Below are 26,849 nucleotides of genomic sequence, written 5' to 3'. Positions count from 1 at the left end.
TGGAAAATCCCAAGAAAGTTCCATCAGAGTTGGAAGCAAAACTTGTGACTTCCACACCGGGGTCACCACATCCGTCGTCTGTCTATGTGCGTGTGCGGCCAGTCTCATTATCATGGTTACAAAATAGGGTAAACCCTGAATCACTGGGACCTGGGTACTAGTTATTATGCAAAAGAGGGATCCCAGTGTAATGGAATATTTACAAAGGAGAAACAATTTAAATCAGAACATTTTGTGACAAAAATTACAAAGAAACAAAAGAGCAAGTGAATTGCATTCAATGTTATTTAATCACATTGGTGAAAGTAATGGTTTATAAAAATGAATTTACAAGCGTAGATCTCAGAATTTCTAAAAAATGACGGTGCCCAGGAAGGGGGCAAGTGCGATGTAGTTAGTGATGGGTAGGGTAGTTGGGGGATAGTGACAATAGATCACAAGCAACTTTGGTATAGGAGTACTTTATATACCAAATAGACAACATCTAGACATTAGCAGCAAAATGCCATACAGCACATATAACATCACAGTTACTAAATCACTGTTGGATGGTTGTTGGCAGGTTAACATAAAGTCGACGTTTCGACCCCTTGTCTGTAGGTGTTTGCGCCCTTACTCCTGAGGTCTTCATCTGGACTAGTGTAATGTGAAAGGGACAGTTGGCACCATGGTTTGGCGACAGGGAGGGGTAAACTCTCACAGTCCAGCTGTTGGGAGAGAGGGAGGTTCCAGAACTCTCCAGGGTTTCAGGGTCGGTAGAAGTAAGACGTCACTATCTGTGCGACAGAGTAATGCACACCGGCAATGGTGGTGCACTGGTCCTTCTTAATGGGACTTCAGAATCTCGTTCATTTGAGTTAATCCAGTTAAACGAACAGTGTCAATCTGAAGCTTTTCGGCAGGCGTCCTTTTTTGGACGCCTACCGAAAAGCTTCAGATTGACTCTGTTCGGCTTAAGTACCTTAGTGAAGCCCTTGTCTAGACGTTTTCTTCTTCTTTTTTAACTTCACAGATAGATTTGATCTTGATGTAGAAATACACAACGTGATGTTCTACTGAATTCATTGAACCAATAGAGACGTGAGTAAGTCTCTATTCACTTGAGCACTGTGGTCCTGATGAAAGCCCCACAGACCTTTTGGCGATGGGAGGGCTGAAACATGTTGACCTATACCACACACCAAATGTGAAAGAGTCATAATCGCTCTAATTTCACTCACCCCTTTTTAATATTGTCCTCTAAAAAACAGAACTATTAAAATTAATTGTCTGACATAGAGAGCAATTTTTAGTTTTTATATATTTTTCACCTTATCACTTCACAATCACGATTTCTAATCACTACTGTTCTAACAAGGGTAACACCTCCTGGTTGGAGGTCGCATACACTATCAAAACCCCGTGATTATGCGAACACGTGTTAGGGACAGCGGAGAACCAAGATATACCGCTATAAGATCGAAATTATCCAACACGTGCATGAGGGTTTAAAACTTGGGAATTGTACGAAACACCCATGCATACCCCATGTTATGCAGGACAAGTGATCCTTTCTCATTGATCAAAAGTGTTAACGTAATAGGAAACTGATTGGTTCACACTTTCCTATACCCCTCCGTTGATTTCGAATACCTTAGTGAAGCACCAGGGAGCTGAAGAAAGGCCAATGGAAGGGAGCTGAATTTGAAGGTCTATTCCTGACACTGGAATTGTAGGAATAGTCAATGTGGCGAGAAGATGGGAACCATCAGGTAAGCATCCTTGAGATCCAATATTACCAGCCAGTCTTTGAGTGGTAAGAGATGGATGCCCTCTATTTTGAAGTGATGGGAGACCAACAATCCATTGAATTCCCAGAGATTGGTCACCGGGTGTTGTCTCCCATCCCTCTTCTCTACCAGAGAGAGGCTGCTCAGTAAACCCGTAGGGTGAGGAGGGGTCGGAAGAATGGAAAGGAGTTTCTCAATCTCCACCTGGATAAGAGCTGCCTCCTGCTCCAAAAAATGGAGAGGGCAGTTTGGAAATGGGATCTATAGAATTCAAAGTGAAAGCCCTGGACTGCTTGGAGTTCCCAGGAATTCAACGTAAGAACCCTCCATCTCCCCCAAAAGTCTTTCAGAAAAGAGACTCGCCGTGGGAGTTGGTGGAAGAGCCTCCACCCTGGGCACTGGTGCGAGAACCTCTCTGACGTTGATATCCTCTGGTTGGGTAGAAGTACCCAAAGCGGGAGTTGTCTTCCCAATGACCTCTCTGCATGGGTTGGCCTCTATTGCAGGCGAAGGGCTGGGCAAAGCCAGCCGTGCGCCCCCACTGTGGTAAGTTGCAGAGAAAACCCATGGGTTGAAGATCCGTTTAATTGAGGACTGGGCTTTGCCCAACTAACTGAACATGGAGACAAACTTTCCGAGCTCCTTGAAGAAGGGATCGCCAAAGAGCCCTGCCTGTGTCTTCAGTCCGGCCTCTGAAGTCGCTAGATCCCCCCAGCTTGGGATCAATTTTTATGAGATAGGATCTGCACCTCTCTGTAGAGATGACGCAGTTGGCGTTGCCTATAAGTATTATGGCACGCTGGGCCCAAATGGACAGAGCCTGGGGAGAAATCAATGCCCCTGATGATTTGGCATTTTCTGCAATAGCCAAAGATTTCATTAAGGAACCAGGCACATCCAGGAGCTTTTGCTGGTGTGATTGCCAGGAACAGTCAAAATACCTTTTTTCGGATCCCTGATATAGTTAGACAGAAAGGTGGCCATTCTGGCGTCAATCTCCAGAGTGGCAGCTACTTTGCCATTCAGGCATGGCCGGGGACATTCAGCCCGTAGGCTGTTTCTGATTCCCTTGTCAGGGGCTTTGTGTAACCTTCCAGCCATGTTAATGGCTACTTTGTCCCCGGAGGCCATTCAGAGGAGCGAGGAGGCATCAACTCTTTGCAATCCAACATATCAGACTGCACTGCGACCCACAGTGTCCTGACCCTTCAGAAGCGCTGGTCACTGGCCTCCAAGACCCTTTAATAATCAGAATCCACGTCAGATCCAGTATGGGAGCCGGGTGAAGGACAGGGGTGTGACACTCTTAGGGGTCTTCAGGCTGTCCGGGGTGTCTGAAGTGAGTTGATGAGGTACCTCACCCAGAACTCTTTTTGACCCTGGAAAATGCATCCGGGTCCACTCGGGGAGTTTGAATGTGTTTGTGCGGGTTCTCAATGGGTGGGCAGTGAGCAACCCTAAATGTAGGGGGACCGAAGGCCCAGGAAGGTCTTGCCTCAGTGGGAGGGATTGTAGGCACTGCTGTGCCATTGCCATTAGCTTCCTCTCTAAGGGCGCCACCACGTCCAAGACCACCTTAAAGATGGAGTTTTCTACCTCGTCACAGAATTCATCTGTGACCAGGAAGTAGAGTTCCCCCTTCTCAGTGTAGCAGTCATCGTACCTCTCCATGAGGTCAGTATGGGGCTATACTGCGCAGGTCAGAGGTACTGGTGGGTGACCTGTAGAGGGCTAATTTGTGCTGGGAGTACCCAGAAAAATTAGGGTAGGGAAGTGCTACAATCGAAGCCAGCAGCCATGTGAACAGACCAGGGCCATAGACCTTAGCAGACACAAAACGCCTGTTTATTTACACAGGGCAAAATCACTGTCTGGGTCGTGCCTGCAGTCAGTGAAGCGTGAGTTAATTGTCGCAGACCTTTATTTTGTACCCCTAGGGGCGTCGAACTTTAGGCGGATGGGGGCTTTAAATATCAGACACCAGGGATGCTGTGGACGGAGGCACTTAGCAGAAACAGAACATTTCGATGTTCCTCCATTTTGCAGGTATCAGGAAGAGCGTTCGCGCCATGGGGCGTTAACTGACAGGTGCGCGCCTTCTGGTGGCCGGAGGACCGCAGTGTGCCGCTTTGTGAAGGAAGCCTCACAGCAATGTATGTATGCTGAAAAGCAGATGCGAAAGAAGCAGCAAAGCGGTTCGTTCTGTGGCCGCTGATACGAGGTAGAAGAAGTAAAACACCTGTCAAAATCAACAAAAAATTTACAAAATACAGGCTGAGGAACCAGAGTACTGATACTTAGCTTCTGCAACGGCTGCGAGCAGCGAAGAAAGAGGGAAATGAAGAGGAGACTAACATAGATAAAGGCACACCCTAGATCCCCATTTGATGAGCTATCCCTCCCTATCAATCAGAGTTCACCAAAGTCCCGCACGGGGTCCCACAGGGGTCCGCTATTAGTCCCATACTCTTTAATATTTATATGCAACCCCTGATGCGGATGGTTAAAAGCCATGGCATCAGCGTGACAAACTACGCAGACGATACCCAGCTGATAATCTCGCTTGACGGAACCCAAGCGAGCTCAATGGAAACTTTCCACACTTGTATGCTGGAAATGTCTCTTTGGCTCAATCAGAACTCACTAAAATTTAACAGTGAGAAAACTGAAATACTGCACTGCACGGTAGGAAAAATCCCCAAAAGTCTACCACCAGACTTCTGGCCTCAGTCGATAGGGGACACACCCACCCCAGTGAGCTCAGTAAAAAATCTCGGAGTCACCTTCAACAACAAACTAAGCCTAGAGACAAACGTCAATAAGCAGGTCAGCTGCTGTTTCGCCCTATTGAGAGGACTCCGCAGACTGCTACCTCTCCTGCCCCCACAGACCAGAGCCGACATAGTCAGGAGCACCATACTCAGCCGCCTGGATTCTTGCAATGCTCTCCTACTGGAATCCCCTGCCTATCTCATTTCCAGACTCCAAAGTGTCCAGGCAGCTGCAGCCAAACTGGCATTTTCCCGTGAGCGAAGATCTTCTACCACTCTTGCCCTGGCCGACCTACATTGGCTGCCCATACACCAAAGGATCTGCTTTAAATCCCTATGTATCGTCTTCAGGGCAGTTCACGGACTAGGGCCCCGACCACTCCAGAACAAATTTAAGTGGTACGTGCCCACCAGGTCTCTCCGATCCTCGTCCTTAAACTTCATTAGCATTCCTAGGATCAAGAAAGCAACCTGCGGGGGACGAGCTTTCAGTATAGCTGCCGCCCATCTTTGGAACAACCTCCCCATCGACATCAGAAAAACCAACGACCTTCTGACCTTTCGAAAAAAGGTAAAAACCTGGTTCTTTCCAAGAAATCCTCCCAAAACCCATCACAATAAATAAATTCACTCTGCTCCTCATCTTTCCACGCTGCTGTCCCACAAAGCTTTTAGCTATGCACCCAAGCGCCAGGATGCCCGCAGAGTTATAGGGCGCTCTATAAATGCTATAAATAAATAAATAAATAAATAAATGAGCTTTTCACCTTCATGTTCCCTAGATTTAATGGGAAATGAAGTTAGTTTGTTATAATGTGGTGTTATGACATGGCCCGGTATTAAATAAAATGAAGAAAGAAAAGCCTAATCAACGCCTCCAAGTCCTGACATATAATTTAAAAGACAACTGCAATTCAGGGTCTATGTAAAGTCTATGGGCCTGATTCACAAAGGTAATCGGACATCTTTTGTGCAGGCTATCACTTTTTCAGTATTCACAAAACTGCATTTTAATGGTAAAGGTACGACTGCGTAGACTCCTCAATCTGGGCAGGCAAGTTGGCACATAAAAAGATAGAACAGACCTGACTTTTTCAATTTGGAGTTCTCCGTCCCAACTGCAGAGCCTCCACAGTCATAAACTTATCATTAAAATGCAGCATTGTGAATACTGAAAACGTATAAACGTACACAAAACATGTAAGTTTACCTTTGCGAATCATCCCCTGTAAGTTTATGAAAAGCTTATGGATAGGTTACACCAGTGGTGATCTGGCTAGCTCTGTATTGGCATTATTATGGCCATAGGGTTCAAGTATTTTGATTTGTAATGTGGTTGTATTTATACAGTGCCTCCAACTCCTAATGAAGCACCAAAGTGCATTTGCAAAGTCTTAGGACACTACTCCATTGAGTGCTATTGATGGAACAATTGTTTTGTTGTGTGGCCTACATGGGGAGTGTTTGATGTCATGCTTCAGGACCAGAGTTACATTTGTATTGTTATGCCTCTGCGTGAATTTGAAGAGCAAATGAGTGGGAACTAGGTTGATTAAGCATTAGATTCAAATTGAAGGACAGAAGTATGTGAATGCAGTCCAGGCCTATGTTTGAAGTGTTTTGTTGGGTGGACATATCTGAAATTGCAGAAACTGTGTCACAAGCAAGCATGTAGCTGCATTTACTCAGATTTGTAGGTGAGATGTGTGAGAATAGACGCGGCTGCTCAAACAAATACCATCTATGGAGTGATCTGCATATAGACAGTTTGAATCACATAGAATCCAGGGCTCAGAAAGTGCACATAGGTAAAGGGAACAACACTTGAGATGTGCAAACTCAGGATTTAGTCATTAAGTCAACCCAAAACAGCCTCCATGGAAGAAAAAATACAGACAAACTTCACACTTCAGTGAAGCCTACATCACCCACAAAACACTTTGCTTAAGGCCACACCTATGAACAGAAAAGGCTTTGGAATCCTGTGCATTTGTTAGAATTGGTGATAAACGCTGATGACGGAATGTACAATTTTTTTGTTCAGTTTCTATTTAAATAGTGCCTTATGTTATGAGTGGATTCAAAGCACTAGGATAATTGAACAAAGCAATGTGTCTACCAAATCTGTGCCTTTGGGCCTCTCAAGGGTTACGAAAGTGCTATCCAAATGATGCTGCCTCTCTCTATTACATTCTGATAGATCCTTGCATTTTCTGTCTTTTGTTGAAGTTCAAGTGTGAAATTAAATGAAATACCACCATTTGTAAAGTGCACAGCTACCTCCAGAAAGGTGTCCCGCCGCTGGGGACCTTCAGGAAGATTAAGCAAGCTATTGCCCAGAGTCACATGGTGCTGGGCTAATCTGCCGCTTGCACCAGGGATCGAACCTTGAACGCCGTGGTCCGGACTCAGGCACCCTGGCCGCTGCGCCACACCTTTTACTGTGCGGTAACAGCCACCAGAACCATTCAATAGTGAGATAAATCCCTCCCACTTTCTCCCTCGTCCCCTTTTCAGCTAAATGTAACTATAACAGAGAGACTCATAAAAGGTATACCTTTAGACGCTTTGAAGTGGGTGGGTAGTTCCTGCCTCCTAGGGGCTTTCTTTGACCTGGCTGGGAGCTTCTGCCCCTATTATTGTCTCTCTAACATCCCTATTTTTCCCACTATCTCCTTGTCCATAAAATCAAAATCATTCCATCTCCTGATCCCTCCAGCCTTCACTAGTTTTAATCTTCCTTTGCTGCCTACATTTTGGCTGGGTGTGCATGACCAGCTGCATATAAAGACCTGCTCAGATCCACAAGACTCCTTCCTTCATCTTTCACACTCTCCCTTCCTTTCTCCTTCTCTCTCTTTTCCTTATCTACCACCTTTAGCAATATGAGGCAGCAATATACCTTCTACATACATTAGAACAACCTCAGATTTATCACAATCCACTCTCTCCTCATCCTTGGTATCCAAAATGCATAAAAAAGGCTTTACAAAAGGTCAGACAGATGTATACCACTCAAACTTTATTTTGCCTGAACTTTGGACCAAAGGAACTGTGGCTCAACACAAAAGTAAAGACATTGAAGACTGAAAACAGAACCTTGTAACATCAACTGTAAAAGTCAAATGACTGCACAGTGAAGCTCATCTTTCTACATCACACAAGGATGTGTAACTGTTCTTTAAAAGGGGGGGCAAAAGGACCGTTTACCCCCACTTGAGCACCTAACCATAATGCTCCTGGTAGCAATTTTGAAGGATCCTCTCAGAAGCTCACCACATGTCCTAAACGACTACCAAGCCTTGTGTGATGCCCTTGCAGACCACCCTGTCGTGAAAACAGGTACACTGGAGCATTACCTCAGAAATAAGTCACCCAGCAGCCTTTATTCTGGGACCATACATACAAGAGAATCTACACTGTCTGATAACACATTGCGGCAATTAACTCTTCTCTACCCAGTTAAAGGGCCTATCCAAGATGAGCCTTCTATCTTGTTCACCGTCATTTGTCCAGCTTTCAGACACGTCCAACTCTCCATTAACACTACTATCTAGGAGAGAAGCATCACCAACAACTTTCTAAACGGAGGCATCCTAGATGCCCTCAATAACTCTTAACATTAAGACAATCATATAGAAAAAGAACCTTGATCCAACTGATTCAGCTTGATATTGACCACTCTTCAATAGGAGGTTGCTATGAAAGCTGACTGAAAGAGCTGCTTTCAATTTAATCTTCAAATTTCTGAAACAAAACAACCTTCCATCTAATTGCCAAATTAGCTTCTATCCTAGCAGAGGAACACTATAGACCCTCATTTCCTTCTAAAGGCCACAGCTGACAGTAATGGAGTTGCCACATGTTACTAATGAGATTGTTTGCTATCCATTGCTCCACCCAACTACAGATGCTGGAATACCTTATTATGTAAGGAATCATTTTAGACTGAATCTCCTTGTAACTTTTTAGAAGCGAAAGCCACCATACCCACTAGCTCCCCTTCTGCACCAACTTCTGCCAAGTTGGCCAGGATGTTCAGGGAGATCTGGACAGGATTGATTTATCAGCAACACTTTAAGTGATGTCTGACTTAGGAGGGAGTCATACACCGTTTTCACAATGTTATAGGACTTTGAAGGCAGAGACGAAAATGCGACGATTGCAGGTGGTGCAGCAATGGGAGGAGGACATTCAGGAACCATTAACACATAAATAATTTGAAGCAATCTCCCTGAAGATTAAGAAAATATCAAGTAAAGCTAGATTCCATTTGACACACTTCCATTTGTGCACATGACCTTATATAACGTTGATACACCTGAAGAGTTTCTCGTGCATGATTGAGAGTATGCACCTGAAGAGTTTCTCTGCATAGCCGAGATCTGGGAAGACGAAACGTCCTTCATACGCATGACGTGGTCTTGTAGCGTGCTGGTGGACTATTGGGAAATTGTGGTGGAGAGACTGTGTACAGCTGTGAATAATATCCCAGAGGTCACATCAAAACAATTCCCCTATGAAAAATACGCCAAAGCCTAGAAAAGATAGATGTGATACAGGATTTAACTTTTGGGATCAGTCTTGGCAAAATTTGGAATTGCAGTGCTTTGTTCGAATTTTAGAGTGCATGAAGTGAAAACCTGATGAAAGACATTAAAAAGTAGGCCCTGGCAGAGGAGTCCCACGTGAGAAATACTAGAATGGATACAAAGGTGCTGAAGTCCTAGCGACCTAGGCTGATATAATGGAATACCGTATCGCTGCATCCAGGTAACAGTTATTCAAAGACCAAAAGGACAGATCTGTTTAACTTTGAAGAAGGGGCAGCTAATAAAGACACTGAACCTTGACGATATTGCTAATAAAAAAAGAATGAGGACTTACCCAGTGAGAGGGAATAATGAATACTACTGAAAAGTGCCTAATGAAGATTGAGTAGTGGGGAGAAGGTAAACAATATCAAGATTGTTATTACACCTTTTTTTCTAGGGGGAGTGAGCGACCTGAAGTTAATATCACGAACTGTTGAAAAGTAACGTTTTTTGTGGTTTTCTGTAATGTAGAAAATGACAAAATAAAGACGTTAAAAAAAAGAATTACGAAGCTTTGATGTATTCCTGGATTTTCATCTAGCAGTCCCCTTTCAAGTGAACAGAATTATTGAAATAACCTTCTCTAACCCTGTCAAATCCATGGTGCATTTTTTCAATTTAGGTTTCCCACAGAAAGGCTACCATCTCCCTGATTTGATATAAACTGGAGAATGCAAACAAATTTTATTTGGACGCATAATGCTGCCTGCTCAGAAGGCTACAAAAAAGCTGCAACAAGACTACTACACCCACACCTAGGTCATTACACTACTCCAGCTCTCCAGTCTCTTGACCTATGTGCTTCTCCTTCAAAGAGTTTTTCACTGCCCATAAGGGAATCTTAATGAATCATTGGGGATCCATGCAGACTAGAACCTCCACTCAAAACTAGCCCTCAAACCAATTGATCTGCCTTTCAAGAAGGCACACATCTCTATTCAGATTTCAGATTTTTTTCCCCATATTTTTATTAAATTAGCACATTTAATTAAGACCATTACAATACAATCTCTCCGTATCGTCTTTACCACATTAAAAGCAAAGCAAAGCCAACCATCAAATTCGTAACACATATTTCTAACAAGGCAGTCTTATAATTACTGTTATAAGCACAGTACAAGCTTCAAAATCAAAGATAAAATGAGCCTTATGGCTCAATTTGGTGAAGAGATACTAGGGCAAAAAGCAAAAATAGTCTGTGATGAGTTTTTGGGAAGGAGGGACCGGCTGGGCAGAGGCAGGAGAGAAAGAGAGCAGGTTGTCCAAGAGTCTCACATATTTTCCGGACCTTGCAAGCGCTTGGATATCTGAGCAAGTAAAACAGAGAGCAGATGCCTCCCAACAAGTGCTGATGCCCCTTTTTTAGATTTAAGGGTTTTAGGAGAAGTCTTTTAGGAGTGTCAAGAGCGGGACAACAGCACAGAAGATGCAGACATGATTCAGACCTGTAATTGCACAGTCTACAAGCCCCCTCCTCACCAGTTGGAGCCCATTGGTTGACGGCAGTGGAGCACAGACTTAGAAGGCGCATAAACATTATATTTTTGCAGGCCACTGCGTTCAGACTATCAAAAAGGTAAAATTGTGGTACCCCAGGGAGGTATGAATCGTTCAAGGGGAGCAGGATAGTTGACGTTTTTAAGACCCGAATTTCCATCTGACACAAATCCAACATACGATATGATTTTAGAATAGTTCTTACAAAAATAGTGCTTGTAGAAAACAAATAGCTCCACCTGGGGCTAGTACGATGTCGTAACAGCAATTAATCTAAAGTACGGCGCTGACCACGACTAATACAGCATCGGGCACGGAGTCACATGGACCCCCAACCAAAAAGTGCCTTGGAAACTAAGTCTATGATGATGCACGGTGTCATAGATGCAAGGCGTCGTATCCGCGAGGAAACGATATGTCGAGTCCAGGACAGGGGAGGTCGGCGTTGAGGTGTCGGTTCCGGTGCGCTGTCTGCAAGTTCCTGGAGTCACCCTCAGTGGTTATTGGCGCCGCAATACCAGGATGCAGGCGCTGACTATGACTGAGCCAATGCAAGCGCTTGCATCAGGAAATGTCAATAACTGCAGGTGTTGAAGGGTGTCTGAGCAGCGGTGCTGGGAGGGTGCCTCGTTGTGCACTTCACAAGTGGTGTCCCTGGCCTCTGTGCAGGTCGCACTGTTGCTGCTGCTGACGGCGTCGCAGACAGGTTTTCTGACTTCTCTTAAGTTGCTTCCAGCTCCCATGAGCAGGAACAACCTGCAGAGGCCCAGAACTAGAATATCCACCTCCTGGCAGGTCAGAACTCTTAGCAATAGAGCTCAGTGGAGCTGGGGGCGAAGTCTGTGTGTCCCTGAGACTTCAGAACAGGAGGCCAGTACACTCAGGCCCCTGGATATTCTTCTTCAAGCAGGTTCACAGCAAAGTTCAAGTCTTTGTCCTCTCCTTGGCAGAAGCAGCAACTGCAGCGCAACCCCACACAGCACACAGCAAAGGGGCGGTACTTCTCCTCACTGCTCTCCAGCTCTTCTCCTTGTCAAAGGTTCCTCTTGAGTCTAGAAGTGATCTAAAGTTCTGGGTTTTTAGGTCCACTACTTATACCCCATTCTGCCTTTGTTCTGCTTTGTGCAAGGGTCTCTAAGCCCACTCCAACCCAGTTCTGTCCTCACTGGTGCAGTATGACCACAGGGGGTGGAGACTGAATTGTCAAGAGAGACAGTCCATATTCAGGTGCAAGGGTAACTCCTCCTAATACTCTAAATGTAGCCCCATTCAGCTCAGTTCCAAGTCATCCAGGATGGGTCAGGCACCCCTGTGGTGGTCTACAGTGAATGCACATCCCCAGCCAAGTGCTTAATTTTCAAAATAATAAGTGCCAGGGCTCTGACCAGGAGGCCACTGCAGCTTGCACTACCCATCGACCTTGTCACCGCTGCCAAAACAAATACTAACCATCTCTCTCACATGTAAATGCGACAGTTCAGATTATTTCAGGTCCCCAAAGCTAAAGGAATGGCTGGGGAGGCAAGTATTAGCAATTTTAATGTATATTGTATTCCTAAACAACCGTTGTTCTGCTCATCTCTAAATTAGATGAGCAGCGCCACCATGTGATAGACTGTTCCAAGTATGAGTATGACAATTAGGTACCGGTGCCGAGCACCGGATACCAATTAAGTGACGGTGCTGAGCACTGGAAAGCACAATCTCAATTTAAGCACTGAGGTAGGGGCAACAAGTCCGGGGAAATTACACCAAAGATGACAAGTCTAACAGCCTCATTCCTCTTGGCTAAAGAAAAGTTTAAGTGTATCTACAATATGATAAGATGACACCTCCAGTAATTATGCCCCACACCAAAATGCCTTCCTCTGGTTTAGACTATAAGCCAATACCAATCAGAAACAACAATGGTATGTATTAGCGTTACCAATTATATGTCACACTCCTCTTCCCTTCACTCCACATTGAAGCGCTGCTAGATAAGTACCATGTCACCACAGAACCACCCCACAGGTCCTCAGGATTGACACCAATACTCTTTCTATCCAAATCACACTATAAACAACACCCATCAAACGAAGCACAACCTAAGAAGTGCTTTGGGGCTTCCTCGGGGTAAAAGGCTATATAACAAAGCAACTACCCCACAATGCAATCTATGTGTTACATGTCAACTTTAACATAATCATATGTGCATTTTCTGTAGTGAATGTGTATTGGGAAAAGCAACTCGACGTTCATTCTAAGCAATGAACGTTTGAACCCACTAGGTATATCTGCACCTATGAATGTAATATTTCACCAAAGACTATTCATTTAGACCAATGGATGTGCATTCACATAATAAAATTGCTTTGTAAATGTGGATCACATTTATTTGAGGCAAATAAACATATGCAGAATGATTGGAGCATAAAAGAACCCATGATCCTTCAGAAAAGCAACATTGCATGCACATACTCTTTCAAAGCAGACATTGGAAACGATACATATTCAGACTGCTCAACCCAGTACTGTGCACTACATTACTCTATTTGGGCCCAGATTATAAATAGTTCGGAGGACAGGGCGAAATTTATCAGACCTGATAAGATCCAACATCAAAGGATCTGAATTTATTTGGTGCGATAAATAACACCATTTATAGTTGTGCCCAGTAAATGTGGCACTACAGGTGGCTTTTAGTGCTTTACACACCAGTCCCTGTATCTTGGTATGTTCTTGCCCTTTTTGCCCTGGTAAATTTCGATATGTTTGGCATGCTGAAACTTACCAGCGCAAATTTCTGGATATGTGTTACTAGTTGCAAAATGTGTAATTCCGACATGTTCTGTTTCAGGAGTTATCGCACATATTGGAACTATGCCAGTTGTAATCAGGGCCATAGTCACTGAAACCCCCTCACTGTAAAGTTTGAAACAGAAGCGAAGGGTACAATACTGCAGACTACAACTCCTAAACAGTACATGTCGCATATATTTTGGAATGCACTCAATGCTGAACGACTACCGCTACTCCACAACACGACATAGCTCTGTGCATCTTTTCAGGAAGATTTAAAGTACTTTTGAGGACAGGGCTGTAGCATAAAAAACTAACATGCCATTCAGTACTTGTGAAACTTTTCTTTGTGTTGTAGTATACAGCATGATATAACTTTGTTTTTATGAAATTTGTCTTTTTGATTTAACAAAAACGTAATTTATATTTTACAGAGGTAGGCACGACCACAAATGTTCTGTAGTGTTATCCATTGTGTCAATACCAGAAGGATGAAAGACTGAGATGCCCTTCCTCTAAATCAAACTCATGCTGTGGGTTCTTTAACGCCATTGTCTGAAAAGGCATATGTTTTCCAATTACCTTTATATAGCGCTTCTTACCCCTTATGGGAGGATGCTATATGATTTGTTTCTGACTTCCGTAGTGGCGTTGCAAGTATTTTGACGCAACTAAGAAAAAAAATCAACCAAACTGCTTCTAATAGTAATGTCCTGTGTAGTTCTGTTTTAAGGAGCATTTTCCATTCAAGCCAAAATCTATCAGAAATGTCTCTCGGTCTATAGTGCCCTATTACGGGGAGTCAGTGCCGGCTTTTATTGCAGTAGGCGTGCTGCAGGGTACCCCTGCTGTGTATTTGTTGATAGGGTGGGGTGTTGATACGCGCACATTCTATTTGTGCTGCTATCTTCACACCTCCTAATCTTCTTTGAGAAGGAAATCATTAGGCAGGGCGATGGGGACACCTGAGTAGATTAAAAAACACAAACTCTAAGGAAGGCTGACTTGTTGCACTTCAAACTGCTCAAGACCCAAAAGGAACACTGGGTAGTGTCCATCTGCAGGCCAGGCTGGCAGCCCAGCAGTCTCAGCCCAACCAGCCCACAGCAACTGGTGGAGTTAAAGCCCGTTCAGCTTAATGGATTGCATTCCTGGGTATTATACAGGCATACGGTGCCTGCTAGCTGTGATGTTGTGCTCTCGTTTGTTACCCTGTGAGAGCTCTTTCTACAAGTGTAACATTGTTTTATTAGAGTGACCAGAACGAATGCGTTCTTTTGTGTAGCAATCCGAGTGTGTGGAAGATAACCCAAAAATGAATGTTGGTAAAATCAAGTCTGACACTTTTAATGACTCTGTATATGTGTGCAGTGAGGTTGATGAAGTACTCATGGAAATCTGTGTGTTAACTTTCCTGAATACTCCTGCTGATTTCTGTACACTCCCAGAACGTCACCAAATTCCAGTATGGACTGGGAACCAAATCCTGTCCTCTAAAAACTAAATGCAGATTAACCACCATTGCCCTAAGTGAGTTTTAGCAAGAAAGCCAAACTCAGTTCAGTTCATTGAGTTTGGGGGTTCCTTATCCTCCACAGAAGAAAATGTTGGAAACACTGAAGCCTAATACAGCGTTTTTCTGCACACTCTTTTATTAAATGTAGAGTTTACAGGCAGTTCTAAAGAAGAACTAATTAGACATTCCTATACCTAAGAGTCTACCACAATGTCCAGGAGCGCTGTCTCGCTAGAACAGGAACTTTTGTATGTCTGTCAGAAAACTATGCACCTGATTCAGAGCTATTAATGTAGGAAAATGTTTTTATACTTTAGTAAGGCAGTGTCTACTTTATGTATTGTTCTCTCACCGCAAAAATGTGTATTACAATTTTGGTGCCAGTACAAATAGCATGAGTGGTTTTTCCACTGGTTTAAGACCGAACACAATGCCCATCACAGCATCATCTTCTCTCCATAAACAAAGCCGACTAGGGGCTTTTTTTTTTTTTTTTTTTTTTTACTTTTGGGGATATTCATTTACCTTATTTAGAGGACATCATGCAAAACTCTACCACAGGCTCTTGGCAGTGTCCATGATAATGGCTATTGTTTTTTATGCATCTAAAGTGAATGTTTATTTTGCAGCTTCTGGTGCAATCCGAAGACCCTGGGTATTAGGAAAAGTCATGGAAAAAGAGTACTGTCAAGCAAAAAAGGTAATAAACTCTATTTAAGAATTTGTAGATTCTGAATTCTGGAAGCATACAGACGATGGTGCTCATTTCTCTACATCAGTGTGCAAATAATCTCATCTGAAAGAGACTTCTAGGCGCAGATTCCTGACATTAGAACTATCCCTTGGCTTCAGACTGGATCTGGAATTCTTTTGTGAGCAGCACCCCTGTTCGCTGGTAGGTGGCGTTGTTCTCCTTCACATCGTCATCTGTGCTGGAAGGGGGGTGAACAGTGCCTATATAGGTGCCACCCCAGCGCACTGACGTCAGTTCTTTTCTTTCCATGTAAATCAGCGCAGTTCATAAGAGAGCTACCCCAGTTGATTTTTTACTTTTTCCAAAGTATTTTTCAGAGATTTTTCTCCTTGTGTGGCTGGGATGTCCACAAGGAAGGCTGCACCGTCTGTTACCAGCAAATGTCGGTGAATTACCCACATCATGTCTGCCTTTGGTGTCTTGAGCAAGACCACAAGGTCAAGACCTGCATTGATTCTCATGCCACGCACCCCAAGACCTTGAGGGAGCCATCCCTCAAGCTCCTTGTTGCTCGGCGTGTGACGGCGTGCCAAACCCGGTCGAGAGGAAGGTCATGGGATCGGTCATGGAGCCAGCGATCTTTGTCGAAGTCGTCCTTCATTAGGTCCCACAACAAAAAGAAGATTAAGAAGTTGAAGAAGTCTTCTACTTCATCCGACTATCAAAGTCATCCAACAAGACTAGAAAGCGTCATCACACGAGGCCTGGCTCGGTGGTTGAGCCTGCACCTGGGCAACCTCCGCGCCTCCTGGAGTTTCCAGGGAGCCGGAGCGACCCACGCCCAGCTCAGAAAATGTTATGATCTCCTATTTCAGTGACCCATCCATACTGGAGACCCTTCGGGGCTCACAGGTCCAGGAAGAGCCACTTCTGGTTACCCGCCAGTGGGTCCGCCCAGGCACCACTTGGTACCCTTCGATCCACAGATAGATTCAAACTAGCACCGGTCGTACCACCATGGCCTTCCCCTATGCTGGTGTCCATTTTGACACCCCTGGTGCCGCCGGCACCATTCCCATTCTCATCACCGACTCACTTGCAGAGCTAGAGTGGCATCTCCTGACTCAGACTCCAGTGCCTACTGCAGCCATACCCTTCAGACCAGAGCCTGAGCCCTATTCCTATGGACTTGGGGAGGATTGGAAGCGGCCACTGGACACTAAAGAATACTAGCTCCTCGACTCCAACATGGACTGGTATGAGAAATTGACACACCAGTAGACTTGACCACTCCCCTGGTACAGGCATGATCTCTCCTCCTACTGTGGCTATGGATGTGGGAGCCTCTTTTGCTATGGTGGTGAGGAGTGTTACAGCAAACAAATGATGGACGGAATGCTGACAATGCAAACATTCTACCCCAGTCAAAAGATCTGGGTTAAATCCATCATTCTTTTGCCCTTTACGCCACCCCAGTTTGGACCCAGCCATATGCAAATCAGTCTTGACCCTGTGCCTCATGGGAACAGTCCAGACCGAACTGCCAGGCCAGGTCCTCCCTGGACTGGAAACAAGCATCCTGGGACCGGTTTCAGGGTATGTTCCCCTTCTTCAGCCAGTCTAGCTTGAATCTATTGGCACAGTGAGCAAGGGACCCACGTCTGGGCATACCCATCCCACTTAGTGCTCTCCATGCCACTGGAATCAAGCTATCCTGGCTGATGGGGGCTGAAAGCCTGAAACCGGTCCCAGATCTCTGCACTGGAGTGAATGTATGACATTGTTCTGCATTCTGTCCATCAACTGTTGATTTTGCATTTGTCACCCCGAGTGGGACGGGTATGCTCAGACGTGAGTCCTGTGCTCTCCATGCCACTGGAATCAAGCTACCCTGGCTGATGAGGGCTGAAAGCCCGAAACCGGTCCTAGGATGCTTGTTTCCAGTGCAGGGAGGACCTTGCTTGGCAGTTCGGTCTGGACTGTTCCCATGGGGCACAGGGTCAAGACTGATTTGCATACGGCTGGGTTCAAACTGGAATGGTATGGTGAGCAAAAAAACGATGGATTTAGGCCCAGATCTCTGTACTGGGGTGAATGTATAACATTGTTCTGCATTCTGTCCATCAACTGTTGTTTTTGCAGTGGTGGTGAGGAGGGCAGCCAAGGTGCTGTGGCAATCAAGACTAATGTCTCGACAGAGGTGCTTCAGCTGGGACTTGCCTTCTCAGAACTGCTTTTCCCATTTGATGAAACCCTTACGGACGTCCTACTCAGGGCCTGGTACAAGCACTGCACAGGGGCTTCTGTGAACAGGACAATTTGTATTTCACCATTGCCCTGCTCCGGGTCCCCATTTTTTTCACTCAACACCCTACCCCGGAGAGCTTGGTGGTTCAAACCTCCACTTCCTCTGTAAATCCTGGCACATTCCCTACCACCCCAATGGATAGGGAGTCCAAAAGGTTGGACACCTTAGGCAAGACAATGTTTTCTCATGCCAGCCTTGCACTTCAGTCTGTGAACGCCACTTGCCTTTTGGGCCATTACTGCCATGCACATTGGGATTCAGTTGTGCAAGTGCTGCCCAGGGTTCCGGAGGAGGCTTGGGCCATACTCTCCCAAGCTATCGCAGATGGGAGAGATGTAGCAAAGTTCACAATTCAATATGGGCTGGATATGACCGGTTCGCTAGGCAGAGCTGTTTCTTTGTAGGTGACCTTACAACGACACACTTGGCTTTCCAATGGATGTGCAAGCTTCACATATGGATTATGGACAGGCCCTTTGATGGTTCCTCTCATTGCAGACAGGCTAACTGAGTGATTCAAGGATAGTAGAGCTACAGCCAGATGCCTGGGCCTTTCCATACCCCCCGCCAACCCCAGTCTGCCTTTCGTGGTCGTGAAAGGGGCTTCCAGCCGCGCCTTCACCCTCCCAGGGCAACCTCTTCAGACTTTGTGTGGCAGAGTGACCTAGTAGCTCAGACAGCAAGGGGTCAGGCCAGTTCACCATCAAAGCCCCTCACTGACTGGTTAGTAGAGTTGGATTTGCAGGACACTTATTTCCACATTTCTGTTTTGCCGGCTCACTGACGTTATCTGCATCTCACGTTGGGCCATGGGCAATTTCAATTTGCTGTGCTCCCTTTTGTCCTTACCAGCACCCCTGTGTGTTCACCAAGGTCATAGTGATGGTTGCAGCTCATATGCGCAGATCATGTATACCAGTCTTCCTCTATCTCGACAACTGGCTGTTGAAAGCAGGCTCGCCCCAGGCAGTTTTCTCCCACCTCCAGATGGACATCCTGCTTTCTCTGGCGTTCACTATCGTTGAACTAAAGTCACATCTGACTCCCTCTTGGTCGTTCCCTTTCATCGGAACAGTACTGGATACAGTGCTGTTTCGGGCTTACCCTCCCGAATGGCAAGACCAGTATATTCAGGCTAGGATACCAATGTTTCAGCCTCTATCTTAGGTTTTGGTGAGACTGACTGAGGCAGCTGAGTCACATGGCCATCCTGCTTGTGACACCTGCTTGCTGGCATATGCAGAATCTGCAATGGTACCTGAAGTTCCAGTGGGCGCAGTATCAGGGAAATCTCTAAAAACATGGTCCAGATCTCTGAGGGAACTGTGAAAGAGCTGCAGTGATGGATACGAACCACGATTGATTAAGCGGCAGTCCCCTCTCCCGTCCCCAACCAGATCTGACAGTAGTGAGAGATGCGTCACTCCTGGGATTGGGCAGCCATCTGGTAGAGGTGGATATCATCAGAGTCCTCTGGTCTCCGACCAAATCCAGACTGCATATCAACCTACTGGAACTCCGGGCGATCTGGCTGGCAGTGAAAGCCTTTCTACCCTCCATCAAGGAAAGGCTAGTGCAGGTGTTCCACGTACAATTCAACCACCAAGCAGTACTGCAACAAACAGGGTGGGTGAGGTCGTGGACCCTTTGTCAAGAGGCCCTGCGCCTACGAGCATAGGATTAGCACAGTGCCATCCACACCGAGATAGAAAGGGACGTCTATCTATATATATATATATATATATATATATATATATATATATATATATATATATATTTCTTTTTATTTAAAATATTGTTGAATAAAATGAAGATTACTGCCATTTAAAGATTATTGTTTAAACACTATTCTTTCAATCCTTAGTTATCGTTCTTATCAGTTGACTGACTATTCATGTCCCCTGAGCCTTGTCAAATAATTGTATTTTACACCCTCAGTAATTGTTCTTTTGAGAGCATGAAATGTGTTCACAAATGTAACTATAAAAACTATTAAATAGCTAATAAAATGGAAATTGCACATATATTTGGTGGTAAATCAGAATGCCATTTACTTTATGCAAAATTATGAGGCAGTCTGAAACTAGAAAGACACCTGGAGCTGTATTACACATGGTGCCTTGGGAGCGCAACAGGCGTTAGCGGCCTTTTTGCGTGCCCCTGGGGCATTTTTGGTATTTGGTATTGCGGAAGGGTCCGCAGACACTTGTCTGTCCCTATCTGTAATACTGAAAGCGCTGGCCCACATTCAGCGCCAGCGCTTCCTCAAGAAGGCGTTCCCTATGCAAATGAGGAGATCCTTTGGCTCTGCTCCTGTGCTATAATACAGATGTGGGTGGGAGCAGAGACAGAAACTCTCAGGAGACACACTGACAGTAGGCTGCCTAAAAGGTGGCACCCTGTTAGTGTGCCCCCTGAGAGCAGCCCTCTGGAGGAGAGCAAGGGTGCCTATGGACCCCCCAGACATACCCTTGCAGGTGGGTGCAGCCACTCACTGCACCCACCTGCAAAGGGATTTCTAATCCCTTTTAAAAGCGCAAGCGGGTTGCAGCCTGTACTGTGAACCACGGTGTGGCTGCTTCAAAGACTCTTCGTATTTCACTTGAATGCGCTACCCCCAGGGCAGCACCGCTTTGTAGCTTCCCTGGGGCAGTGCAGTAAGTGTAATAGGGTTTACTTTATCTTTTTGCGCCCAGCACACCTGTTTTAAGGTGCGTCTGGCGCAAACAGAAAAAGTGCGCCATATACATAATAGGGCCTCTGTTATGCATTTTGGTTATGTCTGTTTTCATGAGTTCTTCTTGTCCGCTTTTCCCAACGACTGTGATTTGTGTAAGAAATAGTGTATATATAAGCACATAGTATAATGTTATAAAATGATATAACCTGTCTTTAAAGTTGAAACATTCATTACATGTTCTTTCTTCCCACCCATAGGCGCAAAACCGTTTCAAAGTTCCTTTGGGTACAAAATTTTACAGAGTTAAAGCTGTGCCGTGGAACAAGAAAGTATAGCAAAAACGAACACAGTCAAGTTCATTGGATGATTTTTTTTTTGTTTTCACTTGTCATACTACACCGGTCATAGCTCAAGCAAGGCGGACATTTTTCTCATGTTAAGACAAGCGGGACAATTTACTTCACTATTGTGATAGTTTCCTTTGTAAAAGGTTCCATTAAGATACATGCATTTTGTTGGTCTTTTAAAATAAATTTCCGAATTTTTCTCCACAGCTCTTAATAATGTGGACCAAAATGAGATCATTTTTAAAAAGGGCATGCCCCCGAATCATGGCTTACTCGCCATGCTAATTGCTTGTTATTTATACATTAGCTTATATTTAGGTGTTAAATGTTAATTACCCTTATTATCAGCAGTTGTCCTTTTGTGAGCTCATTATCAAAGTGCTTCACATCCTTTGTAATCTGTACAAAACGCACCATCTATTTAAAAAGGATTGTTCATGGCATGCGGATCACCATCCTTCCTTCAACACGTGTTTGCCTCTTTAGAATAATAAGACTATTACTGCACTTGTTCCATTACATTAAACGAAAGCCTGTTGATGTTAGAAGAACTGCAGTCCTCCTTGCACTTTCGACGGATTGATCGTGTAGATTCTGTAGGGGAGCAGGTATGTTCTTTGCGATTACAGTGGCAGCACTTGGACCTTCCTGACAACTCAGAACCTTGCATTACTCTATTTAAAAAGAATGAAAAATGAACAAATCATATTGATGAAAATTGTATTATATGGTTGAGTTTCAGAAAAAAAGTAAACTCATTGTACATAAACCATACATTTAAGTAACAAATTATTGTATTGTAAAAGACATGTAGAATTTTAAAAAAATAAACATTTGAACATGTAAAATGTTTGCTCAATTTATTGCCTGAATGGTTGTATTGGTAAACAGTGCTGAAAGATGTTTCTTTTTGTGATCAACTTTATATGCATGGGCCCCAAATATCAAAAGGTTTGTAAATTTATGAATCGTGAACTTAGTTCATGATTTGCGAAGATTTATGCATTTGCAATCTGAATACGCCTCAGATCTGTGCAGATTGTGTACATCTAGGTGTGTTGTCTGTCTACCAAGAATACTCCAGTGGATTTTCAGCATGAAAAGCAATTGACAGAAGTATGCAAAATAGACATTTCCCTACACTGATTAAACGTTCAATGAGGAGTGCTTCCTTCCTTCTGTCATTAAGAATAGAAACGTACTCGTGTCTTACTCAAAAGTATGTTTTTATGCTTTTCCAGGGCAGTGATATAATAAGAAAAGGATACACTATAAACCCTAAAGAAAACTCGAAAATAACAAAAGAACATTAGCCCCCTGGGTCATTATTCCTTATATATTTCATATAAAATATACAATTGATTTTGAAACATCCAACCTTAATTGAGCAAAGCTGTCCAAACTGGAATAAGGCCAGGTTTAAGTTGGCAGATACTGGTGGGCTCCAGCAGCCTTTATTTTTCAGGACTGGGACGCTTTATATTCATACCAAGGGCAGCAGTCGAAATTAAAAAAGTCTGTCAGTTTGGCAGAAATTCCAATTAATCTGGGCTAGTTGTTCGTCCGCATTCTGTCAACATACATGCATCTTGGCAGTGGGGAACAGGCACCCAACCTGTAAGTCATGTACATAGTGGAGAGATGAGCAAGAGGGTGGGCATGCAGCAAGGGAATTCTGGGAAGCTCTGTTTTAGGTTTATACCCTTTTTGGTATCTCTGCACATAATACAGAAGTATAGCCATCAGCAGTTTCAAGTCCCATTACATATAGAAGAACATAACCGAAAGCTGTTACACAGTAAACCATCCTCACCCCCAGAAACATCATTTCTGATGGTTACTTGTTCTTACTTATTCTCACCTTATGAATATCCTCTGTGCTCCAGACTATCCGAAATCTCTTTCCCCAGCTGTGGCTCTCTAGCTTTGCCTCACCTTATCAGCACTGGTCCAAAGCTCCAATCGATGCTTCACTGAAGAAAACAACTTTCTACATCAACTAGGTAATATCTCTCTTTCGAAGAATTCATGGTTTAAACCCTGTTGTATATGCCACAAGATGATGCCCTTGTTACATCCATACAACTTGTACATGTGGTGTCTGGGATCAGAACACGCCCCCTGATAATCTGACTCCTGCTTATCGATGTGTTCCAAGGCCATAATACTGAGGCAACAAATGATGGACGGAATGCTGAATGAATCAAATATTCATCCCCAGTCAAGATATCTGGGTAAAATCCATCATTCTTTCGCTCACTACACCACCCCAGGTTGTATCCAGCCATATGCAAATCAGTCTTGAGCCTGCTTCTAGGAAGCTTGCTTTTTATATGATGATGCCACTAGGTGGCAATACCTTGCACAGAGTCCAGGGGTTCCCCAAAAGTGTACAGGGCTCAATGCAAAATTCAAAGTGCTCTATTAGTGGTAGTGTGGGCGAGCTGCCTTTGGCTTAACAGAGTTTAAGACATTTATTGCACACACATGATCAATAAGGGACACACGACTTAGGAAGGAGATCCTGACCACTTTTATAAAATTATACTTTGTTTATACATTATTTTTAAGACCTAGACCTCGGTCTTCGTAATAAGGTAAGTACATTTTTAATTAAAAATACTTTTTCAAAAATCAACACTTTTTTACACTATCCCATGTTATCCTATGAGGGAAACAATATTGCGGTTAACCAGGTGAGTATCGAACTTAAGGGTTCAGTTTTCGGCTCCATAAGTCAGCAGGGGTCAGTTAAGTACCAATACTGCACCACCAGCGACACACGGGCGACAGTGTGCAGAGGTCAAAATCGGAATTCAACCCAATGCTTTCAAATGGAGACAGGGGCGCCTTGAGCCACTCTACTTGCCGGTAAGTAAATCAGTTGCAGGGACCAAGCTTTGGGAGATAGCACAAGCACAGGGAGGGCCACAAACTGCACCGAACATACACCACCGGTAGCACAGTGGTGACCGGGTGCAGGGTGCAAATTCAACATTGGGCATTCAATTCTATTCAATGAGGATTTTCCTGATCGCCAATAAGCTGCAGGTGTGACACAGGAGGTGTCAAAAGGAAGACCAGTGACAGCATAGGTAATTTGGGATGTAGCGGGTCGTAGGGGCACTGGTGATTCAGCTCACCAAGGCCCAGGGGCTTCGGGTTCAGAGGTGCCTTTGGAAGTCTGAATCTTCTTACCGGAGCCCGTACCGGTCGGGGGTGCGCCTCTGGATTGACACAGCAGGTGCCATCGTGGAGGGCAGGAGAGGTCAACCAACGCAGTACGGGAGTACCTGATCTCCGGGGAGTCTTAAGTGGACAGGTGAAGCACTCAAACTCGGGCCGTAGGCGCCGGATGCAGAGTGGGCTCGATACGCGGATCTGCCTGCTTCCGGAGTCTTTAGAGTCTGTTTCTTCTGGCCAGGACTGCTGTGCTCTGGAGATTGGAGTCTTTATTGAAGGCAACAGTCCTCCCCGGGATTTTGGAGGTTGTTGTTGCAAGGCAGGTCACAGGTTCGTCGAAGCTTGAGACAGGCCGGTGGGGCTGGGGCCAAGGCAGTTGTCTCCTTCTATCTTCTGCTGCAGGGTGTCTTCTTTCTTCTTAGGTCATCGCAGATGAGTGTCAGGTCTGGGGGAGCACCGTCAAAACAAAATTTAGGAGCTGGTTTATGGGAGTAGCAGGAAGGGCCAATGGGCACCTTACCTGAGGTGGCTACACCCTTTATTATGCCACCCTCCAATGGTAGGGGGCATATACCTAGCCCTGATTCGAGGGATCCCTCTATGGTGGGGACTGAAAGTTGTGCTTCACCCCACTTCCCCCCACCTTAGGGGTGGGGTTGACAAAGGTGGGCACACCTCCTACCTTTTTGAATTTTCCCACCCAAAGTGGGGGTGTACACCAGGGGCTGCCGTCTGCTGCTGGCAGCAGAGGCTTGGGGTCGCATTACAAATGAGGCAAGCCTTTGAAGCTTCCCCCTATGAGCACTGGCCCATCCTGGGGGAGGAGACATGACACCTCTGCCAGGTGCCAGAGAGCAGAGGCTCTCTACCCAGGGGTCCAGTAACATGTCTGATGGTGGCTGGCTGCCTACAGCCTGTCAAAGACCACACCAGGGTTGGTATGGATTCAGGGGGTACCTCTGAGGTGCCCTCTGGGTACATGGTACAATAAATCCCCCACTCGCATCAGTGTGGATTTATTGAAAGGAGTAGTTTAGTACCAAACACTCCTATATTCAGTAAAGCCATCGTGGTGCTGTGGAACTCGAGTTGTCGAGTTCTTAGCCCATGTACTCTATGGCTTCACAGGCACTTACAATATTGGGAAATAGTGCCCAATATTATAGGGGCACTTCTGCTCATGCAGACACACTCTCACTTGGAGTATAGTGCACCCTGCCTTAGGGCTGTGAGGCCTGCTAGACGGGTGACTTACCTATACTATCGGCAGTGCTAGCTGGCATGGCACCTAGACAGGGTGCCATTTTGACTTTGTCATTTCTCTCTCACACGGGCATGCAGGCTGCAAGGGCAGTGGCATGGTCCAAGTGAGAGGGGTCCCAAGGGACACTCTTCAGCTGGGAGGCCCTAGGTACCAGGGTACTATTCATTAGGGGCTTACAGGAGGCAGAAGTACCAATTGGGGGTTTGTTTTAAGGGAAGATGCATTGGCTTTGGGGACCTGGTTGGCAGGGACCCTGTGCACTACATTTGAAACCAAATCAAATCCAGTCAAAAAGTGAGGGGGGGGCTAACCATGCAAAAGAGGCACTCTCTCACACTGCTCCTGATGGAAACCGTCCAGCCTGAACTACCAAGCTGGGTTCTCCCTGGAACGGAAACTAGCATCCTGGAACCGGTTTCAGGGTAACACCCCTCATCAGCCATCCTAGCTAGATTCCAGTGGCACAGTGAGCAAGGCACTAACGTCTGGACATATCCATCATACTTAGGGTGAAAAGTGCAGCAACAACAAATGATGGATGGAATGCTGAATGAATCAAACATTCACCCTCAGTCAAGGGATCTGGGTAGCATCTTATGTTCTTTTGGTCACTACAACATCCCAAACTGCCAAGCCGGTGCCTCCCTGGACCAGAAACAAGCATCCTGACTGATGAGGGCTGAAGCATTTAAATTAAGTTTGCACACCCCTTATGTCACATGTATTATTTTGATGTTCGACAGTCTTGGAATCTTTGGCGCCCCTTCAATGAGGCACTATTGGAGCCTGCATTTATAGCCTGAGAGAAGCCCTTTTCTGGCATGGCAGTCCACCGACAAATTGCTAGACAGCACAGACCTTCACTTTGTAACTTAAAATTCTTGAGATCACATCCCTCGCTAGAGAACCTAGTCCGTGTTTTCTTTGCAAAGTTGAACCCGTATGCCTTTCTTACCACCCCTCCAGACTAGAGTATGTGGGATTAGATTTCCTGAATGAAAAGTCTTTGCTTGTGGCAACTTTACCTTTCGCATTGTGAATGGTATGTACCTTCTGGTCCATTACGTTCATGCTCTTTGGGAGCTGGAAAAATGACATTATCAGTTTACCTGACCACATGAAAAAGTTTTTCTCCAGTCTGGCCAACAATGGTTTGGATGCTTCCAGACAGATCCAGGAATGCTGCTTTAATTCTGCAGACACTATGGCATGATCCACAGGCACAGCAATGTTGCTAAGTTGCCAGGCTTGGATGCGTTTCAGGAGATATTCAAGTGGCCCTTGCGGACATGCCATTTGATGGCACGTGGATGTTCGGAGAAGAGGCTGACTCCTCCCTGGAACACTTCAAAATGAGCTGAGCAACAGCATGCTCACTAGACCTGGACTCCATGCACAGCAATTCCATCAGCAGTACTAGAAATGCCAGGGCTGCTGCATGGCT

The 26,849-nt window shown here is 45.1% G+C and overlaps 1 protein-coding gene across 7 annotated transcripts in view; it reads left to right on the top strand.

Moving 5' to 3' along the window:
* RB1CC1 (RB1 inducible coiled-coil 1) overlaps positions 1-21,806 on the top strand; it is a 544,646-nt gene extending 522,840 nt beyond the window's left edge. For all 7 annotated transcript variants that reach the window (XM_086965748.1, XM_086965743.1, XM_086965750.1 and 4 more), the window contains 2 exons: positions 15,559-15,629; positions 20,869-21,806. In XM_086965748.1, the coding sequence (XP_086821874.1) occupies positions 15,559-15,629; positions 20,869-20,946 (149 nt within the window). In that variant the 3' untranslated portion in view covers positions 20,947-21,806. The remainder of the gene's footprint in view (positions 1-15,558; positions 15,630-20,868) is intronic.
* Positions 21,807-26,849: the final 5,043 nt, after the last annotated feature.

This window comes from Lissotriton vulgaris, chromosome 4_1 (assembly GCF_964263255.1).
Source record: "Lissotriton vulgaris chromosome 4_1, aLisVul1.2, whole genome shotgun sequence".
Classification (NCBI taxonomy): Eukaryota; Metazoa; Chordata; class Amphibia; order Caudata; family Salamandridae; genus Lissotriton; species Lissotriton vulgaris.
Note: the sequence above shows the minus strand (reverse complement) of the source record. Positions and strands in the feature narration are given on the sequence as shown.